The sequence below is a fragment of the Physella acuta genome, unplaced genomic scaffold (genome assembly GCF_028476545.2).
Source record: "Physella acuta isolate Inbredline_101_S28 unplaced genomic scaffold, ASM2847654v3 ptg000308l, whole genome shotgun sequence".
NCBI lineage: Eukaryota > Metazoa > Mollusca > Gastropoda > Physidae > Physella > Physella acuta.
Window position 1 is genome coordinate 1,270,246 of NW_026731827.1, and position 16,363 is coordinate 1,286,608.

Sequence of the window (16,363 nt, forward strand, 5' to 3'; positions counted from 1 at the left end):
TCCTTAAAAAATGTGATCATTCCAAGTGAATTGCATGTGTGTGTGAAACATTAATTTCTGCTGTATATTACAATTAAACGAGAACATACTTAGAGACTTGAGTTTATTCAGTTGGTGTCCTGGTTATTTCTTAAAAATCACATTAAAACAGACTTGAAAACATTAAGCAACTAAACTATGTTACTCAGGATGCAGATGCACTAAACATATACCATATGTTTTACAACTGTTCCCAATGTACAAGTACGGTTTTATTTGCAATTGAAAATTATCTTGAACAATTTAACAAAAAGCTGAACATAATAAAAGCAAAATTTTAAGGTCAAATTTAGTCTGAAGTTTGAATTGATCAGGAAATCAGATAAGATAAATATAAAGTATATTATCACAGGCTAGTAAAAATGTCAACACAAGTTCTATTTATTTTAAAACAATTACTGTAAATACCATCATTAACTCCCAATATTATACATACCATCATAAGGAACCCCAATATAGACAAAGTTTTCTAGGTATGCAATGATTGCTACTTTGTATACAATAAAGTTCTAACTATACATGGTCTTAATTAAAAATAACACTAGATTTTTACCCCAGAGGTTTTATTTAATTTTAAAAAGCTTTGTAGACAATGAAAATGGGTCACAACCATTACTATTACTTGTGTTCAGATATTTAACTAAAAAACTTAGAAGAGTGTTATTTATCTAAAATATGACGTGGCACACTAGCTACATATTTTTTTGACATGGGATACAAACCAATCTTTATGCATTGATATACAATTAGAGTCTGATAGCAACATTTCCCTTATGTTTATTACACTAAATAGTATTTTCTTTTTAAAGGATACACTTTAAAAAAAAAAAACAATGCCAGATATCCACATTGCTTAGAAACATGCTTGAAAAAAAAATTTCATTTTTAAAAATTCTCAGAAATTTTAAATGTTTTTTTTCTTATCAATAAGAAGTATACCATAGTGCTTAGAGTGTAACACAGTTACTCCCAGACTGAGTTAGAAAACAGCTCTGACCAGTCCACAAACTGAAGCAACCGGTTTAGCAGAATAATAGCAGTGGTTACACTCAAACCAAGCATTACAATGAAGGAAGCATCATAGTTAGATTGTCTTTGTGCCACTGGCCTAACTCCCCTAGCTTGTGCACGTACTAAATTCACACCTCTGGCCCCTTGGTGATGATTTCCACGCGGCAACTGTTGACTAGTGTCTCCTGAAGAGGCTTCAATTCTATGTAACTCTGAAGTCTCAGAGTTTTGAACATCATCCTCTTCAGCCTGTACCTGCCCAGGAGCTGACTGTCTTTGGCGAAGACCTTTAGCAGCTTTTTTGCGCTTTTTATCTAAGTCAGACATTGAGCTGCTGGTGCTCTTTTCAAAGATAGATCTTTGTTCAGCTTCTGAATTCTCCAGGGGAGGCACATCTGCATCACTGTTCTGGTCAACATCAGTAGCATCTGCCACTCCAGAGAGAGATTCCTCCCTGTGCAATGAACCAGAAGTGCTTTCAATCTCAGGTTTCTCAGATACAGGTGATGCAGTTGCACCCTGACCAGCTGTTGGTACATCTTGTGTCTCTGTATTTTGTGTTAAATCTGACTTTGGTACAGATAGCTGTTCTAAACTTCCTGGATAAGCTGTTACATTTTCAGCTACTAGCTCATCTGATCCTACACGTTTAACCTTTTGAAGAAGCTCTTTCAATAGCAAAGAATTGGGAGGACAGGCACATGTAGGCAAATCAGTAGTGGTAGGGCGAGGTTGTTTGTTGACCATTGTTTCATCATTTGATGAGCTTGCATTGCTCACAGCTGACTTACTAGGAAGGTTGGATGGGCTGGCTACAGCATCAAGTTGTGGATCACTTGGTTGCAAGTTTCCTTGTGGCACATCAGGGGGTGAACCAGGTGTAAGAGAGGTTATAGAATTTGCTGAAAAATTGACTGGAATCTGGGTATGTTGTGGAAGGGAAAAAACATTTCTTGCAGTTTGTTGTGTCCTCTGTTCTGGGTATGGGCAGGGGAACATGCCCACACCTGGCGGCAGGGAACAGCCAGGTGGGTAAAAGGAGTAAGTACTGTAGTGACTCGGGGGGTATGGGAATCTAGGCATCATTAGAGCAGGAGAAGCAGCTGCTTGGCTAACATTTGTGTTAAAAGCTAGATTCCATGAAAACTGGGGAAAGAAAGGGGGTATAGGGTTGACACCTATTGGAGATGGAAAGCTTGGCATGGCTCCCATCATATGAGGATAGGTGTTAACATCTGGGCCAGCAGGTCTAGGTTGCTCGACAGAAGTAGTTACACTTGGTGGGGTTACACTTGGAGAAGTCTCAGCAGGAGCTGCTGTTGTTGATGGTGGTGTGGGTGGTACAACAGTAGGATCTCCCTCAGCACTTTTTGGCTTCTCTCCCTGTAAGATATTAATAAACAACAGGGCCATTAAAAATGTATTGATTTCAGTCTGCTCTAATAACCAAACCTGAAATATTTACAATTTGAGGTGAGAATTAATTAGCTACAATGATAAGTTTTCATTATGACTCCATAGACTTCCTAACACAAGCATAAAATTATTAGTATTTCTACCTTTTGCAACTGGTAAACAAACAAATCTAGTGTAGGAGATTGCAATGAAGATTGATTTGTCCTATTTAAAATGTGAGGATAATGATTAAAAATACAAAGTACCTGAAAATTGATCTGTGCTGCTAACTCTTTAGCTTCTTTAGATGTTTCGTTGGATTCACTGCTTACTTCAAGCAAAACATTAGAGATATCACCACAAGCTGCGCATTTCCATTCCTTGCTCCTAATCACAACACATTAACAAAATTATGCACAAAAAATAAGATGATGTCATTAACATTAACTCATTGTGGAAACTATAAACTTTCTTGTGCATAAAAGTGACTTTGTTGTAAAAATCAAAATGATACTTAACCAAAAAACCTCGAATTTTCTAGGATTAAACATACACAATAAACATTTAACCAAAGTGATGACAGATTTTGTAAAAAGTAAAAAATTAAACTAACTTTTTAGCAAGTAATTTTCTTTCTTCTGGCTTGTAGTCTAAGGACCCAATAGCTCCTCCTGGATGAGTGGGCATAAATCCTATGATAGCCAGCAAAGCTGTACGAACTGAAACCAGATATCAAAGATTACAATGAAGATATTTGTGTTTACTGATAAATGAACTACAGTTGGTATTAATTATTTTTTTATCTGAGTATCCTTATTTAACAATTTATCTAGTTTCAAATGTAAGCATTTCTTACTAGACCATGATGGTTGCCAAGATTCAGGGTGATGACCAGAGATACTTAAACAGATTTTTTTGTTTGTTTCAAAACGACCATTTGGCTAGAATTTAGAAACAAAAAGGCATTAGAGCATCAAAGCTATGTATAGACAAGTAACACAGAATGCTACCAGCACCTAACTGAAAAAAATCACCATTGAAAATTGAATGACAGATATAATTTCATCACTTAAATATACCAATTATTGTACAATTTAAATTTTTAAGTTGTGTATTAGTTATTAGGTCAAATCAGCTTTTCAAAAACTGTCTGGTAGGGATAACCAATTTGAACAAGAGACAATATATACAAACATATTGCATATAACACTCACTGTTAGCCATATAATGCTTGGGGGTTTCATTGGATAGTCAACAGGCAAAATGATTCTCCCATGATATATTCCATTGTGAAAGTCTGAATCAGCTGGGCCTCGAACTGTAAAATGCCACTCAAACAGATTGTCCTATGAAAAAAGTTAATATTAAACCTGATAGAAGAGCCTGGTACGTCGGACTCCCAAGTCCCCTACATAATAGCGTGGGGAGGAGAGGTGCAAGACTGCCGGGAACCAAAAAGGGTTTGCTCTCGACCCTAACCAGATATTTTGACTTTAAGCTGTGGCCTTCACGTGGCTTCGGAAGAGTGCCACTAGTCGGACCAAGCTCATGACCCCCCTAATGGGTACGGAATGGCTAGTGGTAGCCAACGGCAGCTAGAGGTTTTTGATCGGGCCGAACGCCCCCCACGATCAAGCTGGGTACCAGGCAGTTGGACGACGTCCTGCGTCTGGTGGGTGGGGAAGGAAAGCCAGGTGAGAGCCGACGGAAGTAGCGACCGATGTGTGGGAAACTCTTGTGGTCGGAGTTTGCTACAATGAGGCCTGCCTGGCTAATGGAAGTCAACCTTCTGAGCCGGTTTTCGTATAGAGAGAGTTGTAGAAGCTCCTGATTATTTGAGTCTAATTTTTCATGATGACAAAGTTGCAGTCAAAATAAAATAACAGACTTAACAGTTTTATTTTTAAAATACAGAAGTTATTTAATATAAAGTACCTCCCATTGTTTAATATGTTTTTTTTTAATTTTTAAAATATGACCTTATATTTATATTGTGCCAAAAATATTCCTAGGTTACCTCTAATGGCTGAGCATAATACTGATCTGTGGGTTCACTTAGCTCTTGAGCCTCTCTCATTAATCGCTTCACAGCTGAAAAAAATATCTGCTGTTAATACTCAGGGATTATGTAGTAGTCTATTAGTCTATATTCTGTAACTAGGGGGCAGACACTGGTAAGTATATTTTTTCTATATGAATCATATTTTGTTCTGGTGGTGGTGGTGGTGGTGGGGTTCGGAAGAGATGAATGCAGAAGACCAATTTTAAAATTAGACAAATAAATTAGGCTGTAGGCCTAATGTTAGTCTCTTTATTATCAAGTATCAAAAAATGAACATTGTCATAGTTGCATTTTTGTTTTGAAAATTTCCAATAGTGGCAATAGGTTCCCTGTGCAACTCTTAAATTAATATAATTTCCTTGTATTTTCTCTAGAGCGTTCTTGTGAAGATATTTTATAGACCTAGTGAACTTGGTATTGTATATATTATTTTACTATAGTGATAATCATACTCTAAAAAGTAAAATGCTGAATAAAGACAATACCCAGTGCCTACTCATACTCAACTGGCTACTAGATTCTACTATAAAAAAGACTAGACAACACTTTCTTTAGGCCTAATAAATGAAATTAGGCCTAGGCCTACTAATAATAAACTTTAATTTAACTTGTATTTTTTGTATAACCTACCTGGACTTCTTGTATTGTATCTTCCTTCCATTGTATTCTATGAATAATAACAGCGATGTTGTTAGTGCAGTTAACTAACATTTATTGCTATGAGGATATTTTTTATTATAGTCGTGTAACCTTCGATAAATTCGTTGATGAATGTTAGCAGTTCTATTTATGAACGTGGCTACACCAAAACACTGAAACCCCCTTGTAAAATATACTAAACAATCACCGATTGGCCAACGTAATGTAGGTTAGCCTAAAATAATTTCTTCCGGTTCGAAGAAAAAAATATGACCTCTGACCTCTTTTCAATGTCAGGAAGCAACGAGGATTGCATGGTTTTAAAAAATTCAAAATAAAAAAATTGAAGCAGAGGTAAACTAATGTATGTTGCTATTAGATCTAGAGTCTAGTAGTATTAGCGTAGTGTAAATAATGATGTGTTGTAGATCTATATTCTATGGACTAGAATCTAGACTAGACACTGGGTACTGCCTGTTTTCCAGCATGTGATGTTGTCTGGTCTGAGTCTGATTGATACTCTGCTGATGGCCTCAAAACTAGATCTAAATTCTAAAAATTCTAAACAAAATTAATTTATTAAATTTAATGTGAATGTACATGTAACATAGTAACATGTGGAAGTAAAATCTAGTATCTAGAGCTAGACTCTAGTAGTTTGTAGCTAGACTACTTGTACTTACTACTTAGGGTAAAATCTTAGTTTAGCGTCGTAAATTCCAACGTAGCTAGTAATGTGCGATGAAGGTAACTAATGAATATTTCTTTCATTTGGCCATATTTATGTCATATTTTACATAATATAACAGATAATTGAATAACAAATCACAATCCACGACAAAAACAATAAAAAATATCCTGGAATAAACTTTAAACTACCCCGTTCTAGACAACAATTAGTAAATACAAGCAGCGGCCATGTTTAAAAAACCATAAATTGTCTATTCGCATGTGTTTTGTGTTGATTTTGTGGTTTAATATGATTGTTTTGTATTGATTTAATATATGCCTGGGGGTCGTCCATAAATGACGTCACACTCGTAGGGCGGAGGGGGGTCCGTAATTTTGTGACGTTGTGTGATGAGGGGGGGGGAGTATAGATGGTGCGACGTCACACTCTTGCATTTAAAAAAAAGCAATGTTAGAAAACGAATTTTAGACGTTATTTTGTGTTTTAGAAACTGTTTTAATATATTGATATTACAATTGATTAAAATACTCTATTTTGACAGAGTTCAGACAAGATTTTGGAAAAATATAGCTGTTTAAAAACAATTCAACTGCCATTTTGAGGGGGTGGGGGGGTTGTAGGCTGAGGTGCGACGCAGAGGCGTATCGATGGGGGGGGGGGGGGGGGGCAGGTGGGACATATGTCCCCGGGCGCCGACCTTAGGGGGCACCAAAATGGGTTGGAAAAAGTAATCGAAAGTTTGAGGGGGGGTGCTAATCGAAAGTTTGAAGGGGGGTGCAAATCAAAAGGTTGAGGGGGGGTGCAAATCGAAAGTGTGTCCCCGGGCGCCGAGAAGGGTCGCTACGCATCTGGTGTGACGTCATTTTAGGGGGGGGTCTGGCTTTTTGTGACGACGTGCGACGGAGGGGAGGGGGGAGGTAAAAATCGTCAAAAAAAGCGTGACGTCTTTTATGGATGACCCCTTGTATAGTAATTTTTCTTTTTTTAAAAATATAGTTGACATGAACAATTGTTGGGAGGTCGAACTTGTGAACACTTTATTTGCAGTAAGCAAATCAATATTAGATCGCTCATAAATGACGTCGCTCTTAGTTGTGATTTGTGGTGGGGAGAGGTTGAGTAGAACTCAGCGATGTGATTTTGGAGACGGGTCAGGTTTTTTTTTGTGAAAACAGGGGATGGTTGTGGGAGAAAGACCAGCTGTAGAAGTATGACGCGTCATTCATTGGTGATCCATTTTCTCAGTGGGGACGATAGAACTATTAAGAAGGGTCAAGAAATGTAAAAAAGCATGCTGAGTCGCATTTCTTGAACCCCACCTTTTCATTCCCCCACTTAGCACATCGTCACCGAGTTAACGCTCGCGCGTGACGTCATGTACCGGTACCGCCGACCGTTAGGCTAATTTTATAGAAAAAAAAACAAGCACTGCCGTTTTGACGTTTAAGCGACGTTTAATTTTATTACATAAGTTGGTGTTGATTAAACAGCCCCTAACACATCTATCACTTGTCCATTTAAACGTACGTGGTTATTTCTGCAAGCTTGCTGTCTTGAGACTTTCGGTCCTTGAAAAATGTATTAAGCTCTCACCGTATAGAACTAGACTACCCATATTAAGCTCCAAAAAAAGCTCGGTGACAACAGGATGGCCGTCCGAAGCTGCTCTGCGCATTATAAAAAGCACAATAAACGATAAGATGACACTTATATTAAAGTAAATTATAGTTCTGAATCTTGATACATATGTTCGGAAATTAAGAGAACGACAGTCAACATGATATTTCAATTTAAGTCCACGAAAATAAATTTCCTCAAGCGATGGAACATTACTAAATTTTCGCGCAGTTTAGCGAAATTGAATTTAAGTATTTACGTCATCTTACAAAGCGCGATAGCCTACTGGTGCTCTAACGCGGCCCATGCTAATGGCCGTATTCCTAACGCCCCGCATTAGACGCGGCTTATTTATCGGCAGGTATTTGGTGGCAAGCCTTTTTGACGGGGATAATGTGTTGAGGCCGTTTTGCCAAATGTCTTAAACTAGCAGGCTTGCAATATTCGTGATGATTCGGTTTGAGCAAGGTATATGTATAGTAATGCTTATTTATCGTTATTTTGATTGAACAAAGCATTATAGAGGTTCTCCGTCAACCACCTAGGTATTTTCCCCCGTTCACCTCCTGTCATGATACCGACACGTCATAATTTGCAGAGCCGCCTGAGTTGACGTCACAAATCTTCACTCACTCTCGTAGCAAATCATATGTGACATCATTTATGGACAACCCCATATCACTCACTTGGGTACTTGATATTAACAATTTGACAACAAAGGATAACCAACATGTGTTTGGCAGGTGGAGACTTGTGATCGACCATAATGACAACACGCACTTAAGGGGTGGACTGGCTCATTGTTTTAAATGATGTTTTACGAGGGAAGCTGGTGGATAATACATTTTGTCTCTCTGCATATATAAATGATGACAAACATTTAATGTTGTCAAAATTATGGTTAGAGATCTTAGATAAGGCAGAGTGAAGCTTATTTTTTTTACATTATGACTTGTTGTGACATTGACAACAAAAATATGACGGAGGTTGGGGTTTAATTAAGGTAAAGAGAAGTAAAAAAAAATGTCATAAGCTACGATAGAATCACTAATTGATGAAAAGAAAAACCTGAAATGAAAATAGTGAACATTCAAACAATAAGAAAAAACTCAAACTTTATAGTAATAGTAAGATCAAATAAACATTAGTAAAAAAAACGTGATTTAATACATGGATACAAGTTGCATCTCACAATGCTTCTAGAATTAATAAAGTTGTTTGTTAGGAAATTCAGTTTTTAAAGGGCAGAATTTAAAAAAAAAATGCTTTGTAATACGGACTATACAACAAGACAATCATATTTAAATACATTTTCATACGAATAGAAATGAAAGGGAAGCTACTCTAAATAACATTTTCTTAAGATGGCTGCAGTTTTTAATAGCAAATTTACTATCTCGAACAGGGCTGATAAAAATTAATTTCAGGATACTTAAATTGATTTAACCATAAATGGTGATCTATTATTCAATTATCTATAATATTTTATCAAAATATACGAAAATATACTCATATTTAATGACATATTCATTAATTCACTCTCTCCCACATTACTAGTTTTGGCCGAATTTACGACGCTAAACTAAGATTTTACCGTACTTTGTACTTAACTTAGTTAAGATCTAGTTATTAGTTAACTTCTTAGTTCTTAGTAGTTAAGGCTAAAAAACTCCAATTTAGCCTCGGCTATAGATCTAGTTAGTTAGCATTCAATATTCCAAATTAGGATTTTTATCAAGTTTCGACAAAAGTAAATTATCATTACTAGATCTAGATCTAAATCAAAACTTCATAGAGAAATAATTAATAAGCCCAATATTTTCCTAACTTTTTTGTGTGTTACGGTTGTGTTTATAATGAAATACGCTCAACTGGAGGTGAAGGTGAAGCAGGGAATAAAATACGCTATAGCCTACTACTATAAATATTATTAAATAAACTTTTATGAACTCATGATGACCCCAAAACTGAGGCCAACACCATTCCTAATAGCTATTGCCCAAGCTACGACGTATGCTGTATGCTAATAAAAATAAAGTCAAAGTGAACTCACCGTGAACCCTCGACAGTGTTAGGATTTTTTCCCCCGCTGAGGATCACACGCTATTAATTGGAACTATCCTAATGCTTTTTTATGTTTTTTTAACCTTTTCTAATTAAAACTCATATTCATATAGATCTATATGAAAAAAATCTAGCTCTAATCCTAGTGTTTTCCTGACGTTTTTGTGTGTTTTGGTTATGTTTATAATAAAATACGCTCAACAGGAGGTGAATGTGAACGGCGAATAAAATACGCTAAAATGGAGGTTTACCCTAGTTAGTACTACTAGATCTAACTAACTAACTAATAATAAAATTAATAGCCTAATAAATATATTGGATGTATTGTTTTAGTTTTAGATACTAGACTAAGACACTGATGTCCTATAATAAAAAAAAAAAAAAATAACTTAGCAAGCCATGTGTGTGTTTTAGTTAACTACCTCTCTACCAGTAACCGTACACCCCTTTTTAAGAAGATTCTATTGTCTGGTATAAAGAAAATGCAGTTGTGTGAGGGGGGGGTGGTGGTTGACATGGACGTCCACATGTTGAATTTAACAACAAAATACTTTCATTTAAAAAAAAAAACTGCACTTAAAATGTGGGTTATACATTAAATCGTCAGTTCTTGTGTTAAGGAAAATACATGTATCAGAAATGTAAAAATGTAACTGCATAATCACCTAAGTAAAAAAAGTGATTTTTTTTTTTAATATTAAGCAGACGGGGGCAGTAAAAAGTAAAGTAAAATTTTCCTTTCAAACCTGATGGTCTATGGGGCAAGTGAAGAGATAGAGTGGTCAGCACTATGCTATGCCGCCTTTTACTTTCTCTAACGTGAGTTAGGTACCCATTAGAGTTGGGTGGACCCATGGACGGTCTACTGACTTGAACCCAGATTCGAACTCGAGACTTACGGGTTAGCAGTCCAGCTCTCTACCGCTAGACCACTCCGTCTCTTAGAAGGGGGCGGTGACTGTGGCAATTTTCTAAAACATTTCACAATATTTCAATTTAATTTTTGAACATTTCAAACAATTGAAACATAAGTTTAAAAACAATCAGATCCCAGCTCTGATAGGTCATTAACGAAATCATCGTAGGCCTACATCATATTTTTCTTTCATAGCCTAAGATGATGTAAATCGTCTTATTTTGCATTTTTTTTTATTGACAGAAATAATTTTTCCTAATTTGTTTAAAATATACTTTTTATTTTCCAATACTTTCCATGCTCCACCTTTAGGCCTAGTAATAGTAATAATATAAGATCCTTATATTACATTATCAATTAATAATCTAGCACTGTACACATTACTTGTTAATAAGTTATTAATTTTGCCACATGTTATAAAATATTAGATTAGGCGCATAGAAATTAAATTTACAATAATAGGCCTAATTACTGGTAATATTATGGGGTGGTTTTTTATGGTATAGCTTGTGCATCTCAGCAACTACTAACCAGTAAGTGTTGAGCTTGGTTCCCTCGCCTGAGTCCATATATAGAATTTCCCAAAGTCAAACCAGCTCTGATGGGTAGGCCTATCTGGTGCACTTTAAAGAAATTAATGTGCTGCCCCCACCATCCTTTGTATGGCAAGGTCATCTGTTCAATGCATTATTAGGTCTGCAAGGGGTAATATACTTTTAAATTAGTATATTACTAAATGTGCACTTTGAATACTGCAACCTATAGGGCTACATTTCTATTTATTTACATCAGCCTTAAGTTTCACTTTTAATGTGAAAAAACAATTGTTTATTAAAAACTTTAATTTCTCCTCACAATCAAGTTTTTATTTATTTGAATGACAACACACAAAATAAAAATAAAATAAACAAATGTCATTTTGAGACCATTCTTACTGGAGGCTATTGCCCCAGCTAGTAAGGATAAGTATGGGGTATCAATGTAACGACTTTGGCCTTTGGGATGGTGAGTTGGCATTCTCTTATAGACCACATCAACCATAGCTTCATATTAGGTTCAGTTATTGCAAAATCTATTACATTTTTATTTTTAAATAATAACCTTTGATACATTAATTTTCTATTTCAGATTTCCTGAGGTATATTGACTTACAATGGCAATATTAGGAGTCCAAGTTGTTTTCAGTTTAGTTATGTTTACATTTCTTCATAAGCTAGCACCATATTATTCAATAGGTCGTTGGATTCTTTCAAAGCGACTTTATCGTTATTTACATCCAACAAATGAAGAGCTGAAGCAGCTAGCTGCTGGGAACACCACTGGAAAACCAGCAAATCTGTCTGGTAAAGCCAAGCGTAGAAAAAACACACAGGCCGCTAGTCCTGATGAAACATTCACTGTACCAAGAAATATTCCTCTTGAGCTTGACCAAGCTCAAGTTGAAGATATCGATCTTGTTACACTACAGTATTATTCTGAATACACTTGGCTGATGGACTTTTCACTCAGTGCTTTGGTCATTTATGTTTTGACTGAAATATATTATGTCATCACTCCTCATCGTATTGAATTCAATTTGAGTGTGTTGTGGTGCCTTTTAGCTGTTGCATTTTGTGTAAAGATCTTGGCAAGTCAGGCATGGCTTTACATGAGGACTGAAGAAGGAGGGGAGCGGGTGCTTTTGTTCACCTTCACTTTCTTCTTTCTAGTGTTTGCCATGGGAGTTCTTGTAGTTGGTGATAACATCATTGAATTTGGAATTGAAGAAGGCTACAAAAACTTTTCATTAAATGCTATAGAATTTCTAGAAAAACAAGGGACATCTTCTCATGGGCCTGTCTCTTTTCTTACCTTTAAAATTGTGCTAGCGGTGATGGGTATGTTAGTCGGAGCTTTGCTTACCTTTCCTGGCTTGCGAATGGCAAAACTACACCTTGACACACTTAAGTACACTCAAGGCAGAAAAATAATGCAGATGATTGTGCAACTTAATTATGTACTTCCGTTTGTTTTAATTTTGTTGTGGGTGAAACCAGTGGGGAGGGATCTCTTGTGTGGGAAAACAATGAGGTTTGGTAAATCTCTGTTTTATGAGAACCAGTTTGATGGATTCAGATTGCATATTCTAATTATCATGTGCGGCCTCCGCTTGATGCTAATGCCAGTATTTCTCCAGACTCACCTCAATCTCGCCCATGAGAAAGTAGAGAATATTAAAAAGGAAACAGGAAGGATATCAAACACTGAATTACAAAAAACTGTAGCTCGAGTCTTTTATTATCTTTGTGTTGTAGCCATACAATACGCTGCCCCCATTCTTTTGATTCTGTTCACAACATTCCTTCTTAAAACACTTGGTGGATTTTCGTGGTCTAGTCTGTTTGGAGAAACAGCTGAGGAATTCTTTAATGGTGGCACAAAGCCGGTCACAAAGTATCCCAGTATCAATATTGATAGCAGCGCCGTGAACTCAATAATGGACTCAGCGGCTCACTTAACTGGAGCTCTTGGAGACATTAAAGGCATCTTCAGTTCAGTCTGGTACAGGGGTGTAATTACCTACTTTCTCTGGTGGGTTGTTACTGCCTGGTTCTCCAGTACATCTTTAGGAGTGATGTATTATTCACAGTCTTCTTAAGATGTTCAACATTAATCATTGATAATGATCCTGCAGTAGGAGATAATCTCACAACTAACCTAGAAGATAATCCATAAAGAAATTGCTGTGTCATGCATGTTGGGTAATAATACATTTGTACTTTCATTTTTAATTAAAAGGAGTTCACCTGCATTGCCAGGTTTTTCTGCTTCAAATTGTGTGAAAAGAGTTCATTTACAAACTTGTGTATGGTTCAGTCCACGTGAAACATCTGCATATTTGATATGATAGCCTGTGTATAAGAATTATTAGAAGTTCATTGTTTAATGACTTTTATATCTGATAACGATTAATAAAGATATTTGTAATCTTTCCTCTCAACATCATCGGAACTATGACCTTCAACATGATGTTTGATCAGAGGGATTTCTTTCAATGTGTAGTTTAAGATAGAGAAAAAAAATTCTTGTACTCAGAAACAGAATGAATGCTAGAGTTAATGTACTTTTAACTTTAACTTAAGGTGTAAAATGAGTGTTAACTGTAATTAACTATGAAACTGTCTTGTTTTTTATCTCAATATTTTGAATCTCAGATGGTCCATTGAGTTAAGTATAAACAAGTTAATTAAAATGAATTTATAAGCATTTATTAAATTGTTGAACTTTACTTCAAACAAGATTTTAGCCCTTCCCCTTTGACCTATCATGTGACAGCGTGGTTGGGTGGTGGAGCACACAACTACTAGCCTGGATGTCACCTCTGAGGTCACACAGCTGTGATAGGTACCTTACAAGCATAAGGGAAAGTAAAGGTCGCTGGACATCAAACTGGCCACATCATCCCATCTATTTATATGCAAGAGGGCACCTTTATTTCTTATCACATTGGTGATACTGCTAACACTACTGGTTATTTAATGCTATTTTAAGTGTGAACTTTCTTTTAATATGTAAGCAGATTTTTTAGATATATCACATAGATATTTAAGTGGTTACATATTGTATGATTGTAATGTTATTTTATTTTTAACATTTTGGCATTTAATTGATCCTGCATTTATTATTCAATGTAACAATTTTAAAAATTGTGCATATAATGTACTAACGAGTATTCCATCCACACCATAAATGCTGCTTACTCCTGTCATCCCATTGTGTTTTCAAAATTTGTTTGATTTTTTTTTTATACAATTAAAATTGAATCTGTTATTCTTGTTGTTTTCCTATTTATTATTTATGATTTCATGACTCAACTTAATCCTGTGAGCAAGGGGCTACAACTACATCTCTCCAGCGAATGCTGTTTTCAGTTGAACTTGAACCGAAATTAAGCCCTGCCGTCCTTCGCTTTTATGATAATCAAATGAACATTTTTTAAACAAAATTTTCACACAGTACTTTATAAACTTTATTTCTTCTGCATACCAATTACAGACACAGACATGCCTACCCCTGTCAGCCAAAAGTAGGAACAGTCATGCCTAAAAGGAGGAATTTGAAGCCAAAAAGAGGAACATACGCGCAGACGCAACTTTACTAAGTCAAAAATAAAAATTATTAATTAAAAATTACTCTAATGACATTAGTAGGCTTCTCTTCCTATATAAATAGTCTCTAGGATACATTTAAATACTGCTTAATGTCAGCTTACATTTAAAAAAAAAAAAAATTAACCAGTAACCTGAGACCACCCCCCCGAAAAAAAATCATAGCTTTGACTTAACAATATTGATTTGATTATTTATGTCTTGCTATGTTCTAGGCTATATGAATAACAAATGCTGAAGGTTTCATCATATGTAATATATAACATAAGTTATGAGCAAAGATCCTTGATCTACCTAGTAAAACTCCTAGTTACTAGTTAAGTTAAACTTACAAGTACAAGATAGATCAGTATTCACTATTTCAGTATCTACTAGTAGATCTAGTTACAATTCTAGATCTAGTAGTAGATATACTACTAACTAGATCTAGAATTAGATGATACTTGTAAATATTGTAAGTAAACTAGGAAACGGAAACGAGTGCCAAAGGGAGATAATCGCTTTTTCCTGCCTTTTTTCAATTTACTTTATTACCTCTCTTTATTAATTTTTTTTTCAAAAAAATCGGAACCAACTGAGTCAAATTCGGAATGACGGAACAAATTAATTTTTTAGGTGAAAAAGCGGGACGGTAGGCATGTCTGCAGACACCATACCCTCTACACATTTGGTCACAAACTATTATTCCTAGGTGTTTCCTCTTTAGGGGATCCTTGCTATTAGGCCAAACAAAGTCTTGTATTCATTTTTAATAATAATCAACAAAGAAAACAAGTTTAAAACCAGAGTTTAATTTTGTTAGAAATTTGTATATTTTAAGAACATGTTAAATAGTTTGCATCAATAAACACCATTAAAGAAATTGCTCTGTCAGCAGCCTGACTGTTATAAAATGTATGCACTGTCAATCTTCACACACAGACATACAAAACAATTCAACATATAAATTTAATTTGAAATAAAAAACAAATCTCAGCTGCAAGTATCACAGTGATAGCATTCAACTTCTGAAACACTGAGATAACAAGGGCATTCTTTTAATACTTTCTTCATGTAAAGACAGCATACAAATGGCTTTCTGTAACATTTCACATATTGGAACTCTAGCTTCTTAGTAAAGTACTGTAAGGAGATTCTGATAGTAATTATGCATTAAAACAAGTCCCTGACAATATTTATGGTTTTTTTGAAGAGAAAATAATTTTTCTTTATGCAATTTCAATGAGACAATTCACCTTTGTATGTGCAGCTCTTGTTAGTCATTATGTAGCAATCACTTGTTTGCTTTGAATCATTCAAGGCTTAAACTAAAATGCATTATCAAGTCTAAGTAACTTAGTCCAGTTTAAAACTGATTAACAAAATAATTTAAAAAGTTTTTGTCAGCTACAATGATATCTGTTATACACATTTACAATATTTAAAAAGTTTTTGTCAGCTAAAATATCTGTGTTGTACAAATTTAAAATATTCAGTTTCTTTACCAGTTTGACTAGCACTCTTATGCAGTAACAAAAAACAGAGACAGTTGCTATGTTTAAGTTTATAATAGTGAATTAGTGTTATTATGCTATATGACAATCTATTTTACCATGTGTGGAGGTTTTCATTCAGTTTCTAATTCCAGTTGCAACATAAATTCTAGAAAAAAGCCAAAATAGGCTATGGGGAAAGACTTGGATTAAAGCAGGAAATGATGTTAACTTGTTCTGAAATATACTGTGTGAGTTTAACAATGTTCACTGTTTAAAAACAATCTTTACAAACCATACAGTTCCGTC

The 16,363-nt window shown here is 35.3% G+C and overlaps 2 protein-coding genes across 3 annotated transcripts; one reads left to right on the forward strand and one right to left on the reverse strand.

Moving 5' to 3' along the window:
- Positions 1 to 88: 88 nt before the first annotated feature.
- On the reverse strand, positions 89 to 5,334 carry LOC131940047 (uncharacterized). Its single transcript, XM_059298589.1, has 7 exons — positions 5,138 to 5,334; positions 4,463 to 4,536; positions 3,660 to 3,791; positions 3,302 to 3,386; positions 3,059 to 3,164; positions 2,712 to 2,832; positions 89 to 2,433 (listed from the first exon to the last, which is right to left on the reverse strand). Exons 1-7 carry the CDS (start codon positions 5,166 to 5,168, stop codon positions 1,003 to 1,005), a joined length of 1,980 nt encoding a protein of 659 aa, XP_059154572.1. The 5' UTR covers positions 5,169 to 5,334; the 3' UTR covers positions 89 to 1,002.
- Positions 5,335 to 5,408: 74 nt separating this feature from the next.
- LOC131940020 (transmembrane protein 161B) lies at positions 5,409 to 14,219 on the forward strand. 2 transcript variants are annotated; one of them, XM_059298558.1, is made up of 2 exons: positions 5,409 to 5,500; positions 11,563 to 14,218. In XM_059298558.1, the coding sequence occupies exon 2, from the start codon at positions 11,588 to 11,590 to the stop codon at positions 13,070 to 13,072; it is 1,485 nt and encodes a 494-aa protein (XP_059154541.1). In that variant the 5' UTR covers positions 5,409 to 5,500; positions 11,563 to 11,587; the 3' UTR covers positions 13,073 to 14,218. The 2 variants fall into 2 exon arrangements, with proteins under 2 accessions (XP_059154541.1, XP_059154543.1); XM_059298560.1 differs by having other exon boundaries at positions 5,445 to 5,510; positions 11,563 to 14,219.
- The last annotated feature ends 2,144 nt before the right edge of the window (positions 14,220 to 16,363 follow it).

What these genes read in the sequence shown, in the direction of transcription:
- LOC131940047 (XM_059298589.1), bottom strand. Translation starts at nt 5,168, where the DNA reads ATGGAAGGAAGATACAATACAAGAAGTCCAG. An exon ending in ATTATGCTCAGCCATTAGAG is followed by an intron (nt 3,792 to 4,462) that starts GTAACCTAGGAA and finishes CTTTTTTCATAG; the next exon opens with GACAATCTGTTTGAGTGGCA. An exon ending in CAAGCATTATATGGCTAACA is followed by an intron (nt 3,387 to 3,659) that starts GTGAGTGTTATA and finishes TCTAAATTCTAG; the next exon opens with CCAAATGGTCGTTTTGAAAC.
- LOC131940020 (XM_059298558.1), top strand. Translation starts at nt 11,588, where the DNA reads ATGGCAATATTAGGAGTCCAAGTTGTTTTCAGTTTAGTTATGTTTACA.